General features: G+C 34.6%; 1 protein-coding gene across 9 annotated transcripts in view; it reads left to right on the forward strand.

Moving 5' to 3' along the window:
* ZFYVE9 (zinc finger FYVE-type containing 9) overlaps positions 1 to 22,118 on the forward strand; it is a 42,132-nt gene that overhangs the window by 13,252 nt on the left and 6,762 nt on the right. For 7 of the 9 annotated variants that reach the window (XM_087929919.1, XM_087929918.1, XM_026707084.2 and 4 more), the window contains 13 exons: positions 1,567 to 1,670; positions 4,730 to 6,798; positions 7,948 to 8,047; positions 10,122 to 10,298; positions 10,682 to 10,851; positions 11,131 to 11,254; positions 12,432 to 12,554; positions 13,257 to 13,412; positions 17,473 to 17,697; positions 18,679 to 18,761; positions 19,580 to 19,684; positions 21,199 to 21,349; positions 22,012 to 22,092. In XM_087929919.1, the coding sequence (XP_087786045.1) occupies positions 1,601 to 1,670; positions 4,730 to 6,798; positions 7,948 to 8,047; positions 10,122 to 10,298; positions 10,682 to 10,851; positions 11,131 to 11,254; positions 12,432 to 12,554; positions 13,257 to 13,412; positions 17,473 to 17,697; positions 18,679 to 18,761; positions 19,580 to 19,684; positions 21,199 to 21,349; positions 22,012 to 22,092 (3,634 nt within the window). In that variant the 5' untranslated portion in view covers positions 1,567 to 1,600. Of the gene's footprint in view, positions 1 to 86; positions 290 to 1,566; positions 1,671 to 4,729; positions 6,799 to 7,947; positions 8,048 to 10,121; positions 10,299 to 10,681; positions 10,852 to 11,130; positions 11,255 to 12,431; positions 12,555 to 13,256; positions 13,413 to 17,472; positions 17,698 to 18,678; positions 18,762 to 19,579; positions 19,685 to 21,198; positions 21,350 to 22,011; positions 22,093 to 22,118 lie in introns of all 9 variants that reach the window. The other 2 variants (XM_087929920.1, XM_087929922.1) reach the window with 2 other exon arrangements.

Below are 22,118 nucleotides of genomic sequence, written 5' to 3' on the forward strand. Positions count from 1 at the left end.
CTAATATTGACCCATAAAACTTTATATGGCATGGGATCAGGATATACTCTGTTGCCATGGTTATATCTACTGCACTATCTCATCAGATCCAGCAGGAGAGGCATGTTACAGGTCCCATCGACTAAGGAATGTCCTTGATGGGACCTAGGAAAGAAGCCTTTTCTGCTGTGGCAGCTATCCTTTGGAACATCATTTCCCCCAGTACTTAGAGTGGCACCTTCCCTTCTGGACTTTAGGAAGGATTTGAAGACTGGGCTGTGCCATCATGCCTAGTGGTCCAGCAATAGTGGTGAGCCTGTGGCTATATTAAATGGATATGACTCTATCTCTTATTGAATTTTTAATTATACTTTTAGATTATATACTCTTGTGGATTTTTTCCTATTGTTTCTATTGTGGTTTCATTGATGTGAACTGCCAGAATCATACTTGTGAGACTCTGAGACAAGTTTGAACTCTTAAAAGTAAAAAAAAAAATCATTGTGATGTAAACTGTCACACAAACTGCTGAAACATTAACATTCCCACCTAGAAATGAATTGGAAAGATAACAAACTGAAAACATTTTTATTCTTGGTTTACTTAGCAGTTCTGAAGAAATCCTGGGAAATATTTGATCTTGTATATTATTCATAGGTGATGATGTGCTGCCAGTCATTTTAAAGTGAAATAAAGTGAAAAAGTAAAGCGAAATAAAATCATAGATGTATTTTTCAAAATTGATCAATGTTATTTTCTCTGAAAGCATTTTTCATTAAGGTTTGCAGTGAAGATAGCAATAGCACTTACATATATACCACTTTAGAGTGCTTTAAAGCTTTCTCTAAAAGCTTTAAATAGTCAGCATATTGCCCCCAACAATCTAGGTCCTAATTTTACCGACCTTACAAGGATAGAAGGCTGAGTCAACCTTGAGCCAGTGAGAACCAAACTGCTGGCAGCTGGCAGTCAGCCGTAGAAGCCTACACGTAGAATACTACACTGTATTTAGAGCCATAGTGGTTACACTGCACCACTATGGCTCTAAACTAAACTAATTGAATTTTAGAAAACAACTTTGTATCTTATATATTCAACTAATATTAGAGATTTTTTTTTTTTTGTATTGGAGGATTGCATACTTAGGATAGTTGGGGACCAGATCTCCAAGTGGGCACCATTCTGTCTTCTCTCTTTTTTGTCGGTCATCTGATTAATTTGTTTATTCATAACCATTTTCTCACACTCCTTTACATATGCATTTGTCTATTATGCCAGAGAGCAATATAGCCTCAAATAATTCTTCATACCCTCTCTCATATATTTTCATTCCCATAAATGTACATAGCTCCCATCTTTTCCTTCTATACATACCTTCCCTTTCAAACACCCAGCCTAAGTATAGTTAGTCTGGAAGTTTTTTACTATTTTTTTTATTATTCCTGTGGTTATTATGAACAACAATAGAATTTCATCATGTGATGTTTTTGAACTGCTGGAAAATGCCTTGATACTTAAAGGAAATGTATTTGGATCTTGGTAATCTTGCAAATACCGTCCTAAATTTCATAACTGTCTACTTCACAGGTTCAAACAAGATTCTGGATGACATTCCTGACAAATGGAGAACTATTTCCAGACAGAGGCTTATAACCTTGATAAGGTTTTAGATGAATTTGAACAAAATGAAGGTGAACAACTTTTGTTAGGACTGGAGACATAAACTGAATTTAGGGCTAGTGTTTGCCTGCATTTACTATCTACTGTAGTCATTGCTGGAGAGAGAAAAAAGAAAACAACACTGGGTCACTTAACATTTTATTAGGAAGAAACACTTAATTATTTTAAAATTCTTAGTCTCACATGAATTGTGTTCCCATTTTCACTGATCAAGAAGAGTTGATAATTATATAAATCTTGCTGATAACTAGGGCAGATAAAATATTAATTGGTTATAGCTCAAAGATAACGGATATGCTTCCTGCTATAAAGAACTATCTTTTTAATCATTACCTCTTATTCAAGTTCACAATTATACTTAAAATATTAAGTATACTCTTAAGTATACCTAATACAGAAAGATGTCGTGCCCTGATTTATTATTATATATTGCTAATTCCACTGCCTCATGATAAGATAAGACTAGGGTTGAATCTTCTGTAAGTTTGTGTATTGGGTCTGGTATCAGTGGAACTCCTTTTTCCTCCCCGTGGCAACCCCTTTGAATTATATAACTGTAGATAAAATTACTGAAATCGTTTTGAATGGGGAAGCTATGATGTCAAGGGCTTGGAGACCCATAGGAAGCAATTTGAGGGACATGCATACCAGTTATAGGCAGACGGATTAAGGTGTCTATCAATCCCTTTTGTTTGCACTGGTCCTTCATTTAGATCTCAGAATAAAAGCAAAGAATAGTTGCAACATTTAAAATTTTTGTCTGTTTTTAAAAGTCATTTGATGGAAATAGTTGTTGCAATAGTCTTGCTTTTACTGTATGTGCTCAGTGTTAGCAATCTTCTATTGAAGTCCTTCAAATTACACTTATTAGGTCTCACTAGATCCTTTCATCTCTTTGTGGATAGTTAGTTACTAACTATATTGCTTAGAAATATTCAAAATATAAGAACAACCCACATGCTTAGGAAAGAAGAAAACATCTTTATTAAAATAGGTGTATATGTGTTTTTGATATTAAGCAAAGATACAAAGCATTAACAGCATTCTGGGTGTTTATATAGCACCAGGATATGTTAAGGTTTCATAGGGCATTTTAACTTTAAGTTCCTAATTAATTTATGCCTATGATTGATTTAGGCCTTATTATTGTCTTATGCACAGCTGAATTGGAGCTGCTTCCCATTTTTTAATCTCAGCAGGAGGCCTTCATAGTTCATTTTTTCCAGATTATTTTTCTGTGAATGGTTTCCATTTTCATTTGAAATTGCAGTTTTGTTGTACTATAAATATGGTTTTAAACCATTGGTTTTGTCACTGTTTAAAAAGCTTTTGGTGAGCTTAAAATTGTACTAGGATAACTAGGATTTAAAATGCACTTTAAAAAATTCATCCATCCATCCATTCATCTATCTTCATTCATTCATTCTTTCATTCATCACATTTCTTAACTATCCATCTTCCTCAGAGAGGAGCTCTGGCCCATGTACAATATAATCAATATAATTAACATTAAAATCAGAATAATTTAAGCTGTTGTGAGTTCCTCTGTAATAAAGAATTTGAGGTAAATAGGAATGGTAATTTTACAGATATATAATAACTTCATGGTATATCCTTTATATCTTCACACTCCTTTGTATTCTTATATGTTCCACTCCCTTACATGGAGGTTTGTAACTTTAAAACTACTAAGCAAACAAATAATTAAAATCTTGTTAGATCATACCAGACATTGATCAAATTCATAATGTTTCTGAGGCTAACTAACTGTATACTTCTAAGAACCTATGGTACAAACAGACAAAAATAATAGTCCACTCCTAATTTTGTTTCTCAGGAGCAGAGATTAAGTGGATTACTGCCTCTTAATCTAGATATTCTATCTAGGAATCAAGATTAATAACTATTAATAAATCTATTCTTGGTGAATTAGTATTTTAGGGACATATAAATTAAGCGACCATTATGGCAGCAGATTCTGTACGTTTAAGACATAGTTAAGAGAAAAATACAGCATTTGGTATTTATTTTAGCTGTCATTTTGGGAATAATGTTTATTCACTAATTTGACTGATGAATTTTTTCTTCATATAGAACAGGAGTGGGAAACGATGGCCCCTTTATGACCTGTAGACTTCGACTCCCAGAATTCCTGAGCAGGGGCCATTGTTGCTCCCCCCTGACATAGAGTAATGGAATCGAAATGCTTGTTTCTTAGTAATTGGAATATGGTAGCTGTGTTATAACACATGAGCCGATTGATTAATTTTCTTTTTGTTGTAATGTTAAAGGTTTTCCATCCAAACACAAATGCACTCTGTTTCTAATGGCTATGTATGAGAATAATAGAGAGCACAATAGCAGCTTGAAAAGGCATATGTTACAAGGAGAACTATTAGAAAACGGGAAAGCAGAACTATTCGATCAGATGTATCTTTTGCTGCTGCTGTTTTTACATTTTACTATGTCATAAAGATAGTTATATGGGTGAAAGTAGCATAGCTCACTACCCTTTTTCCAGATGTGTAGAATTCAGCAACTACTATTCCAATCTTGATAATGCCTTTTGAAGACATTTTGTTAAGGAAATAAGAGAATGAAACGTTAATTATCTTTAATTAAAGCTGTCATTCATGTTGTGGAAAAAAATGAATTTTAACTGAATTTTAATTTCAATTTTAACTGCTGAAATTTATTTTCTAGTATTGTTGGACGTTTCTCTGTTGCTTTGTAACTTTGATAAAAGGACAGTGGTGTATCTTTGACGTGAAGCAAGATAAACATACACACGTTATTTAATAGAACAGAATAACAGAGTTGGAAAGGGACCATGGAGGTCTTCCAATCCAGCCCTTTGCTCAGATAAATGGTATAGAGGGTTTCCCGCCTGAGGAGCGGGTTGGGTTAGAAGACCTCCATGGTCCCTTTCCAACTCTGTTATTGTGGTAACCGTGTTTTTATTTCTGTTTTCTAGTTCTATATTTCTATTCTGTTTATATTTTGTAAATTTTAGTATCTGCATTCAATTTAATGCAAATTGATTTCAGTCCATGTTTTATTTCTTTGTTAGATGAAACTATTTCACCTACATTGTTGGAAGCAAAGTGGAGTCAGATCCTAGATCCTCCTCCTCCTCATCGGCTGACTTTAAACCCAGCTCTAGCCAATATAAATGAATCAACCATTGCTAAGTGTCCGGAGAAATTGAAATCCTTTTCCCTGTCACATATAGCCACTACATCTATAGGAGGGGGGGATTACTGTTTTAATGGCCAAAATCCTAATATGAGCCAAGAAAACACAAACATGTGGATTGATGACCAGACAGCAACGGATGATCAGTTGGTTATGAGAAATAGTAATCAAAATATTCAGTGTAACTCTGCTGATGATGAAGGAAAAAAATGTGGCAGTATAGACTGTTTATCTGAAGAAAAAAATGTTCTAGTTGTAGCAGTCATGCATAACTGTGACAAAAAAGCATTACAAAATGATTTGCTGGGTTGTAAAAGTTTTAGCAGCCCCCCTTCAATGGATACTGTTAGCTTTACACTGGATAATGAAGTCCAACAAACCAATCATCTTCATATTACTGTAAATGGGTCTGTTGAAAAAGATACAGATACTGAAAAAGAACCAGTACTAGCCACGAGTCTGAATGCAAGTGAAGATTCTATTAACCATGATACTGCTGCTGCTGCTGCTGCTTCAAATTGTTCATCCAGTGACTCTTCTTTGTTAAAGGAGGAGAATGATAATGCAAATAAAGATAATCACTTCTCACAAACTACTGCATCAGGGATTATAATTCCCCATCAGAGGCCATTTGACCTAAGCATTAAAGTGCAAGAACAAAATACATCAGTTGAAGATTTAAACACTGATGTAGTTGTTCAGAAAACAGAGCTGGAAACCGAAAGTTCTTCACCTGATACACACAATGATAGCTTTTCCTTAGAGACTTCTGTAACTGCGCAGATAGCCTCAAAAGTTCAGTCAGGGATAGCCGAGTTCTCTACAACGTGTAAGTTGAATGTACTAGGAAGTGGCGATGATTGCGAATCTTCTGGTGGATATTTGATCTCTCAAGATGTTACTGCTGTTGAAAATGAACCTGGCAAAAATGATAAAAAACTATCCAGTACGGCTGCTCATTCATCAGACTGTCAAGAGATGACAAAAGAACTGACTCCACAAAATGAGATGGGAGAACAAATAAACACAGAAAATGAAGCAGAGCAGCAAATATGTCGTATCAGTGCCGGTAACAGTGATGGCATGTTAGAAATAGATACTGATTTAAAAGGGTCATCTATAAATGAGCTTGAAAATTCAAGTCCAACTGATGTCACGGGGACATCATTGTCAAGTGGTCTGCCCAATTATTGTGATTCCTATGGAATACAGAACTCAGTTATTGCTCATATTCCAAAGACTTTGCCCTCCAAGGAAGACTCTGTAACAGAGGAAAAAGAGATAGAAGAGAGCAAATCAGAATGCTATAGTAATGTTTATGAACAAAGAGGAAATGAAGCCACAGAAAGAAGTGGACTCACTTCAAACTGCTCTGGTGACCAAATGAGAAAAAAATGTTTGCATAATCTCTGCAATCAGATTCCCTCTGAATCAACTGAAGCATCAGTAAAATCAGCAGCTCATTTACAATCTCTCAGTGTTCCTTTTGGTGGTGCCCGACCAAAACAGCCTACAAATCTTACACTACAGATTCCAAAGCCATTATTGGATCATTTACAAAATGACTTGGTTCCTCCAAACTGTGGTGGGAATAGTAAAAATAAAAACGATATAAGTGAAAAAATAAAAACAAGTGAAAATGTAGCAACAAATATATATGCCGATGAAACAGTACAGAATGCTCTGGTCACAGATGCTAATGGCGAGCATGCAGATGACTACGATTCTGTGGTTTCCAATAGTTTGTGCCTTGCAACAGCCTCAGATAGCCCTGACAATGATCTTGGAGCCGGCCAGTCAGGTGTTCATACAAGAAAGCCATTTACTAATTTGGGTGAAATCGCTCCAGTTTGGGTCCCAGATTCTCAAGCACCAAACTGTATGAAATGTGAGGCCAGATTTACATTCACTAAAAGAAGGCACCATTGCAGAGCCTGTGGAAAGGTAGGCTTATATTTAACTGGAAAATCTTATAAATAACGGGAAGCCTAGAGTTACAATAGCCAATTCTAGGACTTGGGTTTTCTGAATGTTTTTGACATTGTTTTCAACAACACATTGTATTCAAATTGCTGAAAGAAAACTAATGACTAATAGAGGTAATTTTGTTAAAAAAAATATGCGCAATTGCTTTGATATGATATTTATTTGCATTAGTATAGGCAGTCCTCTGGTTACGACCATTCAGTGACTGTTCAAAATTATAACAGCACTGAATGAGCAGGACTTATGACCGTTCCTTGAAGTTGCGGCCATTGCATTGTTCCTGCAGTCATCTGATTACAATAAGGGCACTTGGCAACCAGTTCACAATTATGATAGTTGCAGCACCTATGCTGCAATCATTTGAGGATTTGTTACTTTCTCTGCTGACTTCCCACAAGGAAAGTTAATAGGGAAGCTGACAGGAGGTCACAAGCCATGCCTGCCACCCCGCCGCCTTTTCACTCACCCATGCATCCACCCACCTGCCTGTGCTCCTAAGCAGCTACACGTCCTCTGTAGCACCTACCCATGGTGCACTGGTGTTACTTAACCACCCGTTCCACTGCTCTTGCCTGTTGGCCTGCTTGTCTGGCACTCCCACTTCTTTCCACTTTGTGATAAAGTGAAGCTCTCATCTAAAAATCTGTGTGATCCTGGGTTAATGGCAGCAAGCGAGACTAGATTGGCAGTTAGAACAAAATTAATTTTTCAACTTCATTTCAAGCCAACAGCATATGATAATAATCTGTTTTAAAAATATTTTCTCAAAGAATACAATTAAATGAAAAGGTTTGTTTAAGACCGTTGTTTCAAGGTTTCTGTCATTAAAGCTCTTGGAGAAGTTTGTGCCAGTCACTATTTCTTAATCTGATTTGAGTTATTGCAGGGGGAGGGGCCGGGGGGGGTTGTTAGAAAATTGTTCAGTCTAAAACACGTATAATATATATAATGTAATCTATAATAATTGTTTTATACAGGCATTAAACAATTATGTTTTATTCTGTAGAAAAACTAGAACATGCTTGTGTTGGAAATACAGATAGAGCATTCTGTCCAAATGATTTTAGTTATATGTAATGTAAATATATTTTTCTTATTTTACTTAAGGTTTTCTGTGCAGCCTGCTGTAGTCTGAAATGCAAATTGCTATATATGGATAGAAAGGAAGCCAGAGTATGTGTAATTTGCCATTCGGTACTTATGAATGGTAAGTAATATACTTGAAACAATAGTCAAGTTTCATTAGTTTGTGGTTAATGGAGCCTTTCTAATGTATGAGTGGGGGCTGTTGTGCAATCCAGTGTAATTTATTTTCATATTGGACATAATTTTAATGAGAAAGCTATTTTCAGAATGATACCAGTAATAATTCTAGTATCTAGTACGCACTATTGAATTACTAGAGGACTGACCAATTTCTGAAACTGATATGCAGCCTAAATAATAAAGGCAGCGTGTAGTGTATGCCGTGAAAAGGTTTTTGTCAAAGTAGGTGAAAATGGCTGTGTATAAGAGCATGTTTCTGTCTGCTTTGTAGAAGTTGGATATGACAGGAGAAACAAAGGTAAATTGAAATCTTGTGAATGGCAAAATTTGCCATTTACCATTCACAACATCTTGTGAATGGTAAGAAAATATACACGGTAAAACAAGAAAAAGTGATCAAAACTGGGTATTCATTGAATTTGGATTGAATACAAGGGTAAGTGACCTTGCAGCGTGATGAATGAAGATTGCATCACACACGCACACACGGGAAAGCAAAAGTGAATGAATTGAGAAGAGGGATGACTAAGAAAGGTGTAGTTATTTGAAGTTCCTCAGAAAGAAAGAGATGGGAAGTTTAAAGAACAAAATGCAGTACAGAAAATATATAGACATAGCAGAAAGCCAAGATATTTTGCATGGATGGGAAGGGATGGAGAGATATATTAAATGGTTGTGTAAGCTAGATTTAGCTTTATTTGCTTTGCTTTTCTCTCCTATCTTTAACTTCTTTTGCTCATTGCTTCTCATTCATTTTCTGCATTTTCCATAACGGTGCTTACCCAGAAAGGGAATAGCGCCATGGGTATGTATTTTCTGTAGTGCTTGTCATTAAATGGATTGGATCTACATATTTACAGTTCCGGCTGTCAGTTGTAGCAATCTCCTTTGACTTGCTAATGAAAGATCTTCCACATTTGTCAAGAATGAAAAATATTTATCACAAAGTACACATTCTGAAGGCCAGGTACCGTTATTTAGACTCTCTGAAGTTGTAGCTGAAGTTTCTAGATCTCCTCAAGTATAGTTTTGTAAGTTTAAAAATATAAACATTTAAATGTGCATAGCATAATCATATTAATTCATTACACTTACCCAAAGTGGATGAAACAATAAATAGATTTTAATAATAAATAAATAACAGTGTAACTACGTTTGACATTAATAAGTTAAAACAAAATGACACAAGCTGATATCAATTCTGCATGCGCCCTAATGCCCACATGATTGGATTACTGCAGTGTGCTGTATGTGGGGCTGCCTTAGGGGATCATCTGGAAGTTAGCTACAGCTGGTATTAAATGAGTCAGCCAAGCTCCTACAAACATTGTTGAATTACTTCTATATATTACACCTATAATATTAAGTTGTTATGTTTATTACCAGTAGGTTGTAAATTCTGTTCAAAAGGCTAGTTGTTTCCTGTCGCTATTAGCACTGTATTGGACTCCATCAGGCAATGTCAGACCATAACCAAATCTACTCATCTATAGAATGCCTTCTGAAATTTGAGGGACCTGGAATAGAAATGAAATAGTACATCCTCTCTGTAGTAGCCCCCAGTCTATACTTAAGATTCTCTGTGTATACTTAATAACCCAAATGCAATTTTTAGTGTCGTCCTACTTCAAGTTCTGCTCCTCTATCAGCTTCTGGATTTTTGGCTTCTCTGTATAAGGACACATTTAATCATAATTCAGCAACATTGTTTGAAAAATCCAGCAAAATTGCTGTTAAAATCTATTATTAGTAGCCTGGGCTCTGTGATTCTAGTTTCATGGTAATAATAATGATTCCATGATAGTAATCTGAAATAATTAACTCTTTAACTTAAACACTTCCTTGCTTTGTTTGCCTTAATTTTAGTTCCTATGGCTAATGAGTACATATTTTGTTGGGCTAACATTACCTCTGTATTTCTAATAAAAGGAAAACAATGACCTATTAAATTTCATTAATTTAATCATTATTACATGATAACAGTTACCTTTTTTGTATTTTTATCTTTTTCTTAGCTCAAAGCCTGGAGAATATGCTGAGTGCCCCTAGTCCGAGCCCCAATCCTAACAATCCTGCTGAATACTGTTCTACCATTCCTCCCTTGCAGCAAGTCCAGGCTTCTGGAGTGCTGAACTCACCACCGCCTACTGTTATGGTCCCAGTGGGAGTCTTAAAGCATCCAGGTACTGAAGGTATGGATATTTGAAAATGTATGCATCCCTGGTCAATCCTGATATTAATTTCAATCACCTCATAAAATTTAGCTTAGGCCAAAAATATTTGATTTCAAGTTAATCTTGGACTATGAGTTTTCTCAGCAAATAATTATGCCTCTTCTTTAAACCATGAAATCTAGGTGACGACTCATCTCATGGAATTGTATAGTCATCTTACATATGTGTGAGTGATAATGAAAACATCTGCATAACCTACTTGGGCTTGATTAATTGTGGTCTTTGAATATTGTTCAGATTGCATTTGAAAATATATATTTTGTATCACTGTTTTGCACTTAGCTTCATTTCTCCTCATGCATGTATTGCTTTCATAAAGCTAATCTCATCTTTCTCTGTAGTGAGTCAGCCTAGAGAACAAAGACGTGTTTGGTTTGCTGATGGGATCTTACCCAATGGTGAAGTTGCTGATGCAGCCAAATTAACAGTGTCTGGAACAAGTTCCACTGGAGCACTTGCAGTATCACATGACCCAAGCAAGCCCATAAGCAACAACACTTTACCGGAAGAGGTGAATGACTGCCCTTCTTTATTATATAGTATATTGTGCTATTCAAATTGCATGGGAAAGAGAATGTATTAGATTTCCTTTTATACAACCTAAAGCCAATTTGATGTAGTGATTAAGACACTAGATTAAGGCACTAGACAGACTATGACTTCTAGACTGGAAAGCACCCATCCCCAGCTCATCACTGCCTGCACTTTGCATTCTGGACCAGTTCTGAGTGATCTTCAAGGGCAGGTCCAGTCATGCCATGAAGTGATATGTTTTTGTTATATCTTGTAGACAGAAAACACACTTGCATTTTCAAGAACTATAACTCAGGTTGGAAGTCCAGTTGGCAGTGCAATGAATCTTATTCCAGAAGACGGGCTTCCTCCAATTCTCATCTCTACTGGGGTAAAAGGAGGTGAGTGATGAATGCTAGTGTGTAAATGAAAAATACAATATTATATTGAGTGGAACTTTCTATAATACAGAACTTTCTTCAAGCTCAAATTGCCTTTTAATTAGTGGTGGATAAGGTTATGCCTAATGAGGTGTTTTACATAAGTGGGAATTCTGTGGTAGCACTATATGTTAATGTACTAGAAATCAACAGAGACTATGGAAATATTCATTGAGTATAAAAAAATAAGACAATTGTGAGAAAAGATACCTTTGTTAATCAGCCATAGCACCAATTTCTGTGATAACGTATAATTGTTTACATTATTCTAGTACTCCTCAAACATACTGTTTTCATAGCTTTTGGGGTTTGGGCTTCAAAAAAATTTTTTTTTGCCCTCTCTGGGCTCTGGGGGCTTTGCTCGAGCTTCTGGGAGGGTGAAAACAGCCTTCCTGGGCTCTGGAGGCTCTCTAGAAGCCAGAAATGGGCCCATTTCTGTCCTTCCTGAACTTTCAGGAAGCCCGTTTTTCGCCCTTCCTTAGCCTCTGTGTGTACCCTGCACTGCATCCAAAACGGGTGGCGTGGGGACTCCAGAGTGGGGTGGGGCTGGCCAGGGCCAGCCAAGAGTGGAATTTGGGGGTTCTCAGAACTCTGCAGAATCTTAGCTCGGGGATCTCCCTAACCCCTGCAAACCCCCAATAGCCCACTCCTGCGGTTTGCTCATTATAGTTTTTCCAGATCCAGACATTTTAAAAATGCCATCTATTTGTTTCCCATGTCAATGTTGTAGAACAGTTTTAAATTAAAACTAAGAATGCATTAATTAAACAGTTAAAAGTAAATATTAAAAACCCAAAGCATACATGCATACATATTTAAAGTCATCATAGTTGATACTTCATGACTCCCAGGTGGGAGAAAATATTCATAGAGAAGGCACCGTTCTGCATATAATCAGCAGCTAACCGTGTATAGGTCGTGATGGAATCGGGAAGCCCTCCTGAGGAGACTTTCTAAACAGATCTAAAGAAAATTATTCCAGGTATAATCCAGCACTAAGGTTTTTCACAACTTGCAAAACCTTAAATGTGACAGAACAGCTTACAGACTGCCCATTTGTTTCAAGACTGTTACATTTTTTGTACATAAAATCTTACACATTTTTCAGCAAGTGATACATAATATTTCTTTGTTTTAGATTATACTGTAGAAGAAAAACCATCTCACATATCAGTGATGCAACAGCTGGAAGATGGGGGACCTGATCCTCTTGTATTTGTTTTAAATGCAAATTTATTGTCTATGGTTAAAATTGTAAATTGTAAGTCCCAGTTATTTCGAGTATACTGATTATCTATCTGTTAACCACACTTATGCTCTGTTGTTATATTTCTGCTAGCAAACAATTATTCTTCATTAATGGCGGGCAGGTTCTTAATTTGCCAAAGTTCAGAAAAAGTTTGTAGGATTTTGGGGGGAGGGAGAGGTTGGGGACATATTTAGAAATTTTAAGAGTCTGCTTATATTGGTAATATTGATTTCTTGACTCAGAAAAATGGCAATAATGTAATAGAGAAGAATTTCCATTTAATGTTCTGAATAATAATGAAATTGTTAAAATTACATATTTATCATCAAATGTATAAATTGATTATATGCAATAAAATTTCATCTAATTTTAATGGTTGCTGTAGAAGATGCGACATTGGGTTAGAATGCAATATTATGTAGCACTTGTTAAGTTTCCTTTTAAAAATATTTTAATTAGAAAAATAAGAGAAGAAAAAAAGAGTTAAATATATTTAGGCATTATTAATTATTGTGTTGGTGTTTTTTATTCTGAATTTGTAATATACATTGCTCAAAATCTTAACTAGGGCGATTCATAAATATTCTAAGTAAATAAATACCTGACCATCCCGTGCAGTGTTCCTGATCTCATACATACCTCTTATGGATAATAAAGTATTCTTTAGTGTGTGAATTCACAATACTTTAAAATCATTTTTGTTATTTTTTGCAGATGTGAACAGGAAATGCTGGTGCTTTACTACAAAGGGAATGCATGCAGTAGGCCAATCAGAAATAGTAATTCTTCTCCAATGTTTACCTGATGAAAAATGCTTACCCAAGGATATTTTTAACCACTTTGTGCAACTTTATCAAGATGCCTTGGCAGGTAAAACTGTGGCTATTTTAAAAAAACTACTATGATTGATGGCACCTTTTAGAATTGTTAAATAAGCCTTTTGAGGTTCTGAACCCATTTGAAATATTTGAGGAGATTGGAAGCATCCATCTTGAAATAATTTCTATAGGGTATGTCTGTTTACAAATTAATGGAATCATTTTATTATACCATGAAACAGTTTCTCCCATTCTTTACTTCTATTACTACATGCAAGAAAGTAATTAAGAATTGGGACAACATATGGCTACTTAACAAGGTATTCAGTTAAATAGCTCAATTTTTTAAAATAACATTAGCTCCCCTTTAAGTTTGGTAGCACAATCAAAGTGCTGGCTCATAGAAAGAAAAGGGAGGGAGGGAGGGAGCAAGCAAGCCCTCCTGTGGATCAGCATTTGCATCTTGAGTGAGAGTTCATACATGCATGTTGGTCTTTTTCTTGCTGAAAAAATAATTCCACCTGTGAAGGGAGCCTTACGGACTAATTTGGATGCAAAATTCATTGATCAGCTAACTGATTCTGGATTTGGCATACTCTGTTTTGAATATTTTCAGCATTTCAGAAGATACAATAAAGTGCTTCTCACTAAGTGGTGTTGCATTATTTATTGCCTGCCCCTAATTTGTTTTTGAATATTGCCTTTTGAGTACGCTGTTCTATAATATTGTGAGAAACAGGACTTTGAAACCTAATTTGTAATAGCCAAATTTTGCCTGGATAGGATTCAGTATTTTACATGTATTTACTTCACATAGGTAAATTAATTCATGAATTATGTGTCGGATTGCAAAAAGTATTCTTGCTTTGTGAGTGGATGTTCTTCATGATTCATAACCTCCTACATACATTCATTTAGTAGTTTGCAAAGCACACTTAATATCTATTGTGACATTATAATATGCAAGAGAAAAGAAAGCACTAGATTAACCCAAAGTTTATCATAATCAATGTATTATCTGGCACAGATGCAGTGAATCTAATTATTGCGTGATAATAGTTTTTCATATATATAGAAAATTTGCTTGGAATAGAAGTATTATCCATAATTATATATACTTTTCAATGGTTTAAAAGAAGGCAGGATTGGTAAAAGGATTTTCATTATAACAAAGGAATTTTTTTTCAGCAGGAATTAGGATATTTTGTGATCAAAGTATCTGTTACATACTTTGTGCTGTTAGAATAGTATACCACATGTCTGTGCTACTTTATTCCTATAAAGTTGTGATATTTTCTACAGCCAACCCTAGCATTACTCAGCATGAACAAAGGACCGTAAGCTTCAAATGCTGTGAGGCAGAAGCTTACTGATTCTCCTCTTAAACTTTCCTGATGTTCCCATTGTAGAAGGACATACCCAGTTACATCACATGGACCCTAAGCTAGCCCACAGACTGTTCTGTGGTAAGGGACTTGTCCAAATGTGAATATTGAGTTAATGTTCCTCTGCCATATTGAAACAGGACGAGAAGAGCATTTGTCCTACACTCAAACACATATTATCTTCCATTGATAGTTGGATTTTAGAGTTTGCTAAGCCACAGTGGCTAAAGAAAGGGCTCTGAGAAATTATGTGCTTATCTATTCCATCTGTAATATGGATTTGAAGGTGTTCCATACAATGTCTTAAGTTCTTTTTCTCATTTAATACGTTTTACAATTTCAGGTTCCTTAATGGAATCTCTTAAGTTTCAGTTTGAGGCTCTAGTGCGGAAATAAGAAAAAAACATTAAACAGATGCTTTTTTCATAGAAATGATTTGCATTATTTGCTTTTTTGAACATATATATCTTGAGAAAAATATCTAAAACTGTCAGTGTAGCAACTTAGATATGGTATGCAGGTTTGTATATTTGGTTGAATTAATTAACAATGGGATCTAAGTTTCTCTCTTTCCGAAATGTCATTCCGAAAGGAATGCAAGCAGTGCCTTAACTGGAATTAAGATGGGAAGTAAGAAACCATTTTACTTTTTTTTTAAATAGTCAGGATTCCAAAATGTAATCAATTAAGAAAACAGATTTTTTAAAAACTATGTATGCAATGATTGGATTGTTTGAACTTTATAAAATTTATGATGCATTACAGAATAATGCCAACCTACATTCTGTTTAGATTTGGCTACATTAAAGTTCAGTTCCTGCCTTGAAACCAGTAAACTCTAGTTGTTTTTTGAGAGGAGGGGGCATTGTTTAAGAGTGGAGATGAGGAAGCTTCTTCTTTCTTGTCTACTACTAGGCACTATAGTGTAGATATTTTATTCTGACAATATTTTACAAGGTTTTGGAGACATTGGCTATATGGAGTGGGTAGAAATAGATATAACATACTGGAGCTTCCTAAATTGTCTGGGAGAATCACTTTATATTTGTGACCAGCATACTTGTGGTATAACATGCTTTCTTTTTCTGTCTCTCTATCAAATTGCAGTAAGATGGAACCAGAGTTGTATATCTTCTTTATGTATATCTTTATGTCTACTGTAGAATTAGAATTAGAATTCTTTTATTGGCCAAGTGTGATTGGACACACAAGGCATTTGTCTTGGTGCAAATGCTCTCAGTATACATAAAAGAAAAGATACATTCATCAAGATTCAAGAATCATAGGGTACAACACTTAATAATAGTCGTAGAGTACAATAAGCAATCAAATCATACTAGGAAACAGTCAATATAAATCGTAAGGATATAAGCGACAAAATTAGTCATATAGTCACAAGTGGGAGGGGATGGGTGATAAGGAGTGATGAGAAGATTAATAGTAATAGTAGTGCAGACTTTTTAAATAGTTGGACAGTGTTGAGGGAATTATTTGTTTAGCAGAGTGATGGTGTTCAGGAAAAAACTGTTCTTGTGTCTAGTTGTTCTGGTGTGCAGTGCTTTTGAGGGAAGGAGTTGAAACATTTTAAGTTTCAAGGGATGTGAGGGATCTGTAAATATTTTCACAGCCCTCTTTTTGACTCGTGCAGTATACAGGTCCTTGATTGAAGGCAGGGTGGAAGTAATTGGTTTTTCTGCAGTCCTAATTATCCTCTGAAGTATGTGTCTGTCCTGTTGGGTTGCAGAACCAAAACAGACAGTTATAGAGGTGCAGATGATAGACGCAATAATTCCTCTGTAGAACTGTATCGCAGCCTTGGGCAGTTTGAGCTTTCTGAGTTGGCGCAGAAAGAACATTCTTTGTTGTGCTATTTTGATGATGTTTTTGATGTTAGGTGTCCATTTTAGGTCATGTGATATCGTAGAACCTAGAAATTTGAAGGTCTCTACTGTTGATATTGTGTTGTCTAGTATTGTAAGAGGTAGTAGTATGGGAGGGTTTCTTCTAAAGTCTACCACCACTATGGTTTTGAGTGTGTTCAGTTCTTTTTTTATGATGCATTACAGAATAGTGCCAAGCTACATTCTGTTTCGATTTGGCTACATTAAAGAGTTGACTCTCATTACACCACCCAGCTGGGTGACAGTGCCTAACCAATCTCATTTGAAATCAAAAGCTATGTTGTATCTGGTAGGCTGTCAGGGTTGTAGGTCTTTATTCTTTGTTTTAACGTAAGAGATACACTCTCAGAAATTACTTCAGTCAAAGTATATTTCAGTATGTGGAAGTTCTTGTTTTCCAGCTTATTGTCAGGCTAGACTTGTATGTTAATAGTTTGTTAGAAATAATAATTAAGGGTGATGACTAAAGCAGGAGAGCTCGAGAAGTTTAATGAATTTATTCATAACCTACATAATTCATATATTTTATTTTTATACTTTTCCTAAATACTAAGATTCCAGTTTCAGCTGTCAGTCTTCTAGACACATGAATAACCTTTTTGGAGTAATATTGTTTTGAAATACAAAGATACATTAAATATTGCGGTGTTAAGTGAGTAAAAGACTGATTTGCTTTTGCTTTAGTATGTTAATTAACATTTAATATTTATTTTAACATTGAATAATTCATTTTGTTCTATGATTACCAGTAGAATAAGGGTTATATGCAATTTTCTGTTTTGATGGTATATGTACTGCTAAAGTAACCATACTTTTGGTTTTGTAGGAAATGTTGTGAGCAATCTAGGACACTCATTTTTCAATCAGAATTTCCTTAATAGCAAGGAGCATGGTGGTTTCCTATATGTTACACCTGTGTATCAGTCACTGCAGGACTTGGTGCTTCCCACCCCACCATATTTATTTGGGATTCTTATCCAGAAATGGGAGACTCCTTGGGCTAAAGTCTTTCCAATCCGTCTGATGCTAAGACTTGGAGCTGAATACAGATGTAAGTCCAATTTTTCAAAAAATTAGAAATATTTCTTATACTACTTTGGGAAAACCTATGGAATGACAGAGAAGATTTGAGTCTTTTTTAGGTGGTAGCACTTTTGTGTAATAACATTTTAGTTTATTTTGGCTGTATTGTATCAAAGGAGTTTCTTTTGTTCACATAAAGGGAACCAAATGTAGTTCCAACATCAAATTAAGCTATAATGCAATGTGCTTGCATAATATGTTCTGTAAACTAAGCCAGGTGAATTGTACAGTGTGGTTTTATGGCTTAGCTTAATGTGTGAATCTAGTAAATGATACCTTATTCAGCAAAACAGAGTAAGGCAAATTGTAAGTTAATCATTAGATCTTAATGTACCATGTAAACATAGGTTCTGTTTTTTGTTCTTGACTTGAATCTAATAACTTTAATTTTTCTTTCACTAAAAATCTTAAGTTTTTAAATAAACAATATTGCATGTTTTTTCTTTATATGTGCTTATAAGAATTACAAGGCAAATTCAGTTATAGAGCTGACTATATTAATAGTATATTTCTTAATGAATACAGGGGTTGAGACAGTTTGTTTTCTGGCCTCCATTCAGTGTTTCTTTTGTATGTGTACTTATTGAAGGGGCAAATGAAACTTAAGCCAACTTGATTAATTATAGATAGAAAATCTGGTACTTATTTGCAGGTGCTATGTGTAAATAAATACATAGCAAGTGCTGCTGGAAAAAGCTGATATTTTAACCCAATATACTGCTGGCATTTTAACTCAGCACAAGGCACATTTGTTTTAATAAAAGTTCTTGACACTAAAATGAAATAAAAATTCCAGTTGCCCTATTTATGCGTGTTAATATTATAATGGCTGTTCTTTTAATGTGCTTGTTAATCTTCTATATCTACTTTTTTTTAGCAAAGATATACAAAGCTAATTAAGTAAACTTCTCAGAAAATAAATTATGAATTATTTTGGGTCTCTTTTTAGTGTATCCATGTCCACTTTTCAGTGTCAGATTTCGTAAGCCATTGTTTGGTGAGACTGGTCACACAATTATGAATCTTCTTGCAGTAAGTAATAATTACAAGGATTTGTTTTTCCTTTGCTCTGTCATATTTAATAAGAAACTGTTTGTGTTTGGTGTTCTCATTTACATGCACAATTATGTTGAAAAGTTCCAGAATTTGATTACAGCCCTTTTCTTTTATTTGTGTATGTATATGTTACTAAATATGTGACCTTAAACTTGTATTTTAAGATTTGAATTGTATCTTCATATAGATATACTGCTCATATTAGACACATTCATATTAAGATGTAAATAAACAAAGAAGTTTTTAATGGTACTTCTAAATTCAGAAGATATAGGTATGTTGCCTAAATACAACTGTTGCTTTCTAGAACCAAAATAATATTTTGGGTGTATCTTTTTCTACATTTAAAAGATTTGTGCTAAATGTGAATGCATTTATGCTAAATCAATAGTATGTTCTCAATCTTCAGGAAGCAGAATTTTGGAAGGAAGGTTGGGTGGGAGGAAGTAGCTAGTAACATGGGTTCTATTTTGCTACTATCAGCTAAGCAAGAGGCATCTTGTTTTACTCATCAGGCCAATATTTTAATTTAATTCTGTTGTATGTTGTCATTTAAGAAAGTATCTCATTGAAACTACTTGTTAACATTTATATATCTTTGATTTTTCATATTTCCTCTGAAATCAACTGTATGCTTTGCTATTCTCTGCAGAATAATAAGATGGTAGTGATTACAATAGAATTTAATGCAGCATGTTATTAAAATATTTCTGTATCAGTTAATAATATATGACATGTTAAAGTTTAATTATGATCAGTAGCTATCATGATTTTGATTATTCTCTATGTGGCAGGACTTCAGGAATTACCAGTATACATTGCCAGTTGTCCAAGGCTTAGTAGTTGATATGGAAGTCAGAAAAACAAGCATAAAAATTCCCAGTAACAGATATAATGAGGTATGTTGCATAGATATATAGAATATGCTCAGTTTTGAAATCCGCTACAAAAATAGTTTTATTAAATTAAATTCTTACCAATATTACTGATATCTAGTGCTCATTTTAAAAAATGACTTGTTTTACTATACTTTATAAATAAATCCTTTTTGAATTAATTTACCTGATAAATATACTACAAATAATTAATATTGGAGAAGTGAGTCTAAAGATTGTGTTTTGGAGAGAATTTAGCATTACCTTTGACATGATTTTGCTAAGGGTTTCCAATGATGAATTAAATTTATGAACTGTTTTCTGTTTTATCTATAATCCCTTAGTACTGTATCCCTTAATGTGATCTGAATATTTAAGCTCTGTTTAAACAAACAACACCCAAAATTGCCATGTCATGTCACACATTGAGCCACCATTCACTGTATTTGTGGGGGGAAACTATGTGAAGTTTAGAATTAATGAATAGTGGCACCTTTTTTGCCACAACCATCTCAGCCAAACATTTTCCACCCCTGTTGATCAATCTTGCACATCAGCTCAGCTTGGAGGTAGTTAGACCTACAGTATTCTTTACTGCTTCAGTCATTGGTATTTGTGGGTTATGTTGCATAAATTATTCACTTCAGTTCATACCATAGTATTTCAAATTAGTTAAGGTCAGCCATTCTAAGGTCAGTCATCTTTCTTGTGCCTGGACATTACATTTATGACATAAATTTACTCATGCATTTAAGATTGTAATCTTTCTGTATGAATCACATGTATTTAAACTTTATCTTATTAATGGATAAAGTCTTATCTATAGAAATTGCAGAAACAATCTAGCATCCGTTGTTTCCCTTGATTACTAGCAATTTTATTTAATTTTATTTTCATCACCATGTGTTATGGTTAGCATGATGTTCTATTGTTAGAAAGCAGTATTTCATTGCTTGAATATGGATTAAGAAAGGGTAAAATCTCTGGCAGTGATGTTACTGCCATTCCGACAGTAACATCAACACAATGACAGTAACATTGTGAGCACTAATGACACTTTTCTGAAGTTTGCAGAAATCTCTCTTAATCAATGATTCACTTCCACAAACCTATTTCATGAAGAGTAAACTCTTAATTGTGAAACCTCTCATTCAGTGTCTCTCATCAAATAGATTGGAACATTTAACCAGTTCATCCTTTTTAATAGAGCTGATTATCTTCTATTTATATAATTTATCCAGCAAAGAAAATAAATGTGGCTCAAGTTATTCATCAAAGGGGAAGATGTGGGTCAGTGCTTTGGATGTTGTTTGTTTAACCAGCGTCCAATAGTATTTAAATGAAGCTCTGATCACATTATAGAACTCTGAAGATCAAGGTTATGAAAAATTCTAAAGGATTTATAATAATTCAACCCTGTATATTTTGTCCTCAAGGAATAATCCTGGGGAGATATTTTCCAAAGTATGTTTGTCTTTAAGTCACAGCCCATATTACACATTAATGGCAAATGCTCTATTTTGGGGCGTTTGTTGCAGATGATGAAAGCCATGAACAAATCCAATGAGCATGTTTTAGCAGGTGGTGCATGCTTCAATGAGAGAGCAGACTCCCATCTGGTTTGTGTGCAGAATGATGATGGCAACTATCAGACTCAGGCCATCAGTATTCATAATCAACCAAGGAAGGGTAAGAGTTGTTGACAGTGTTTTCTATATAAATGCTGATTTCTTGAATGATTTTTTTAGTTTAAGCTGGTATTGAGCATTTAATTTCATAAGTATATGAAATACAAAGACAGAATTTGCAGGTTTTTAAATTAGCCATCAGACTTCAGTTTTTTCTTGATATTGGAATTTTGGCACTGGGCTTTAAGTTTGTTGAATTTTGGTACTGCACTAATTCTGTTTGTTTCCTGTTGTCTTAAAATTAAAGCATCATTAAGGAACATTTTTTAAAATGTGCTAGAATAAGACTTGTGCTATCTTTCTCTTATAGAATCTCAGCATGTTTAAGTTTACGTATTATTTTTTATAGTCTTTCTCTGAGCATTTGGGTTCATGACCCAAACTACTAAGTTTTTCAACACTACTAAAACCTTTGGGTATGGAGTGGAGAACACAATAATAAATGTACATCTTGCAAAACAGAATGTAAATGAACTAATAGTGATCAAGTATCCTTACCTCTCAAATTTCCCAAAACATTTCCGTTTGCCTAAAATATGCAATTTATATTTTTGTTCAAACATAGTAGTTGCAATTTAGTTTTTGTTTGGATTGTTCATTGTTTTGTTATTGAATTAAATGGACGTTTTATATTTACATTTTAATGTTATCTCATTGTTGCAGTGACTGGAGCCAGCTTCTTTGTATTTAGTGGAGCTTTAAAATCATCTTCAGGCTATCTTGCAAAGTCCAGTATTGTAGAAGGTAAGATTTCAGATCTTCGTTTATTT

This window comes from Pseudonaja textilis, chromosome 3, assembly GCF_049901715.1.
Source record: "Pseudonaja textilis isolate UNSWEBS1 chromosome 3, rPseTex1.2, whole genome shotgun sequence".
NCBI classification, from domain to species: domain Eukaryota; kingdom Metazoa; phylum Chordata; class Lepidosauria; order Squamata; family Elapidae; genus Pseudonaja; species Pseudonaja textilis.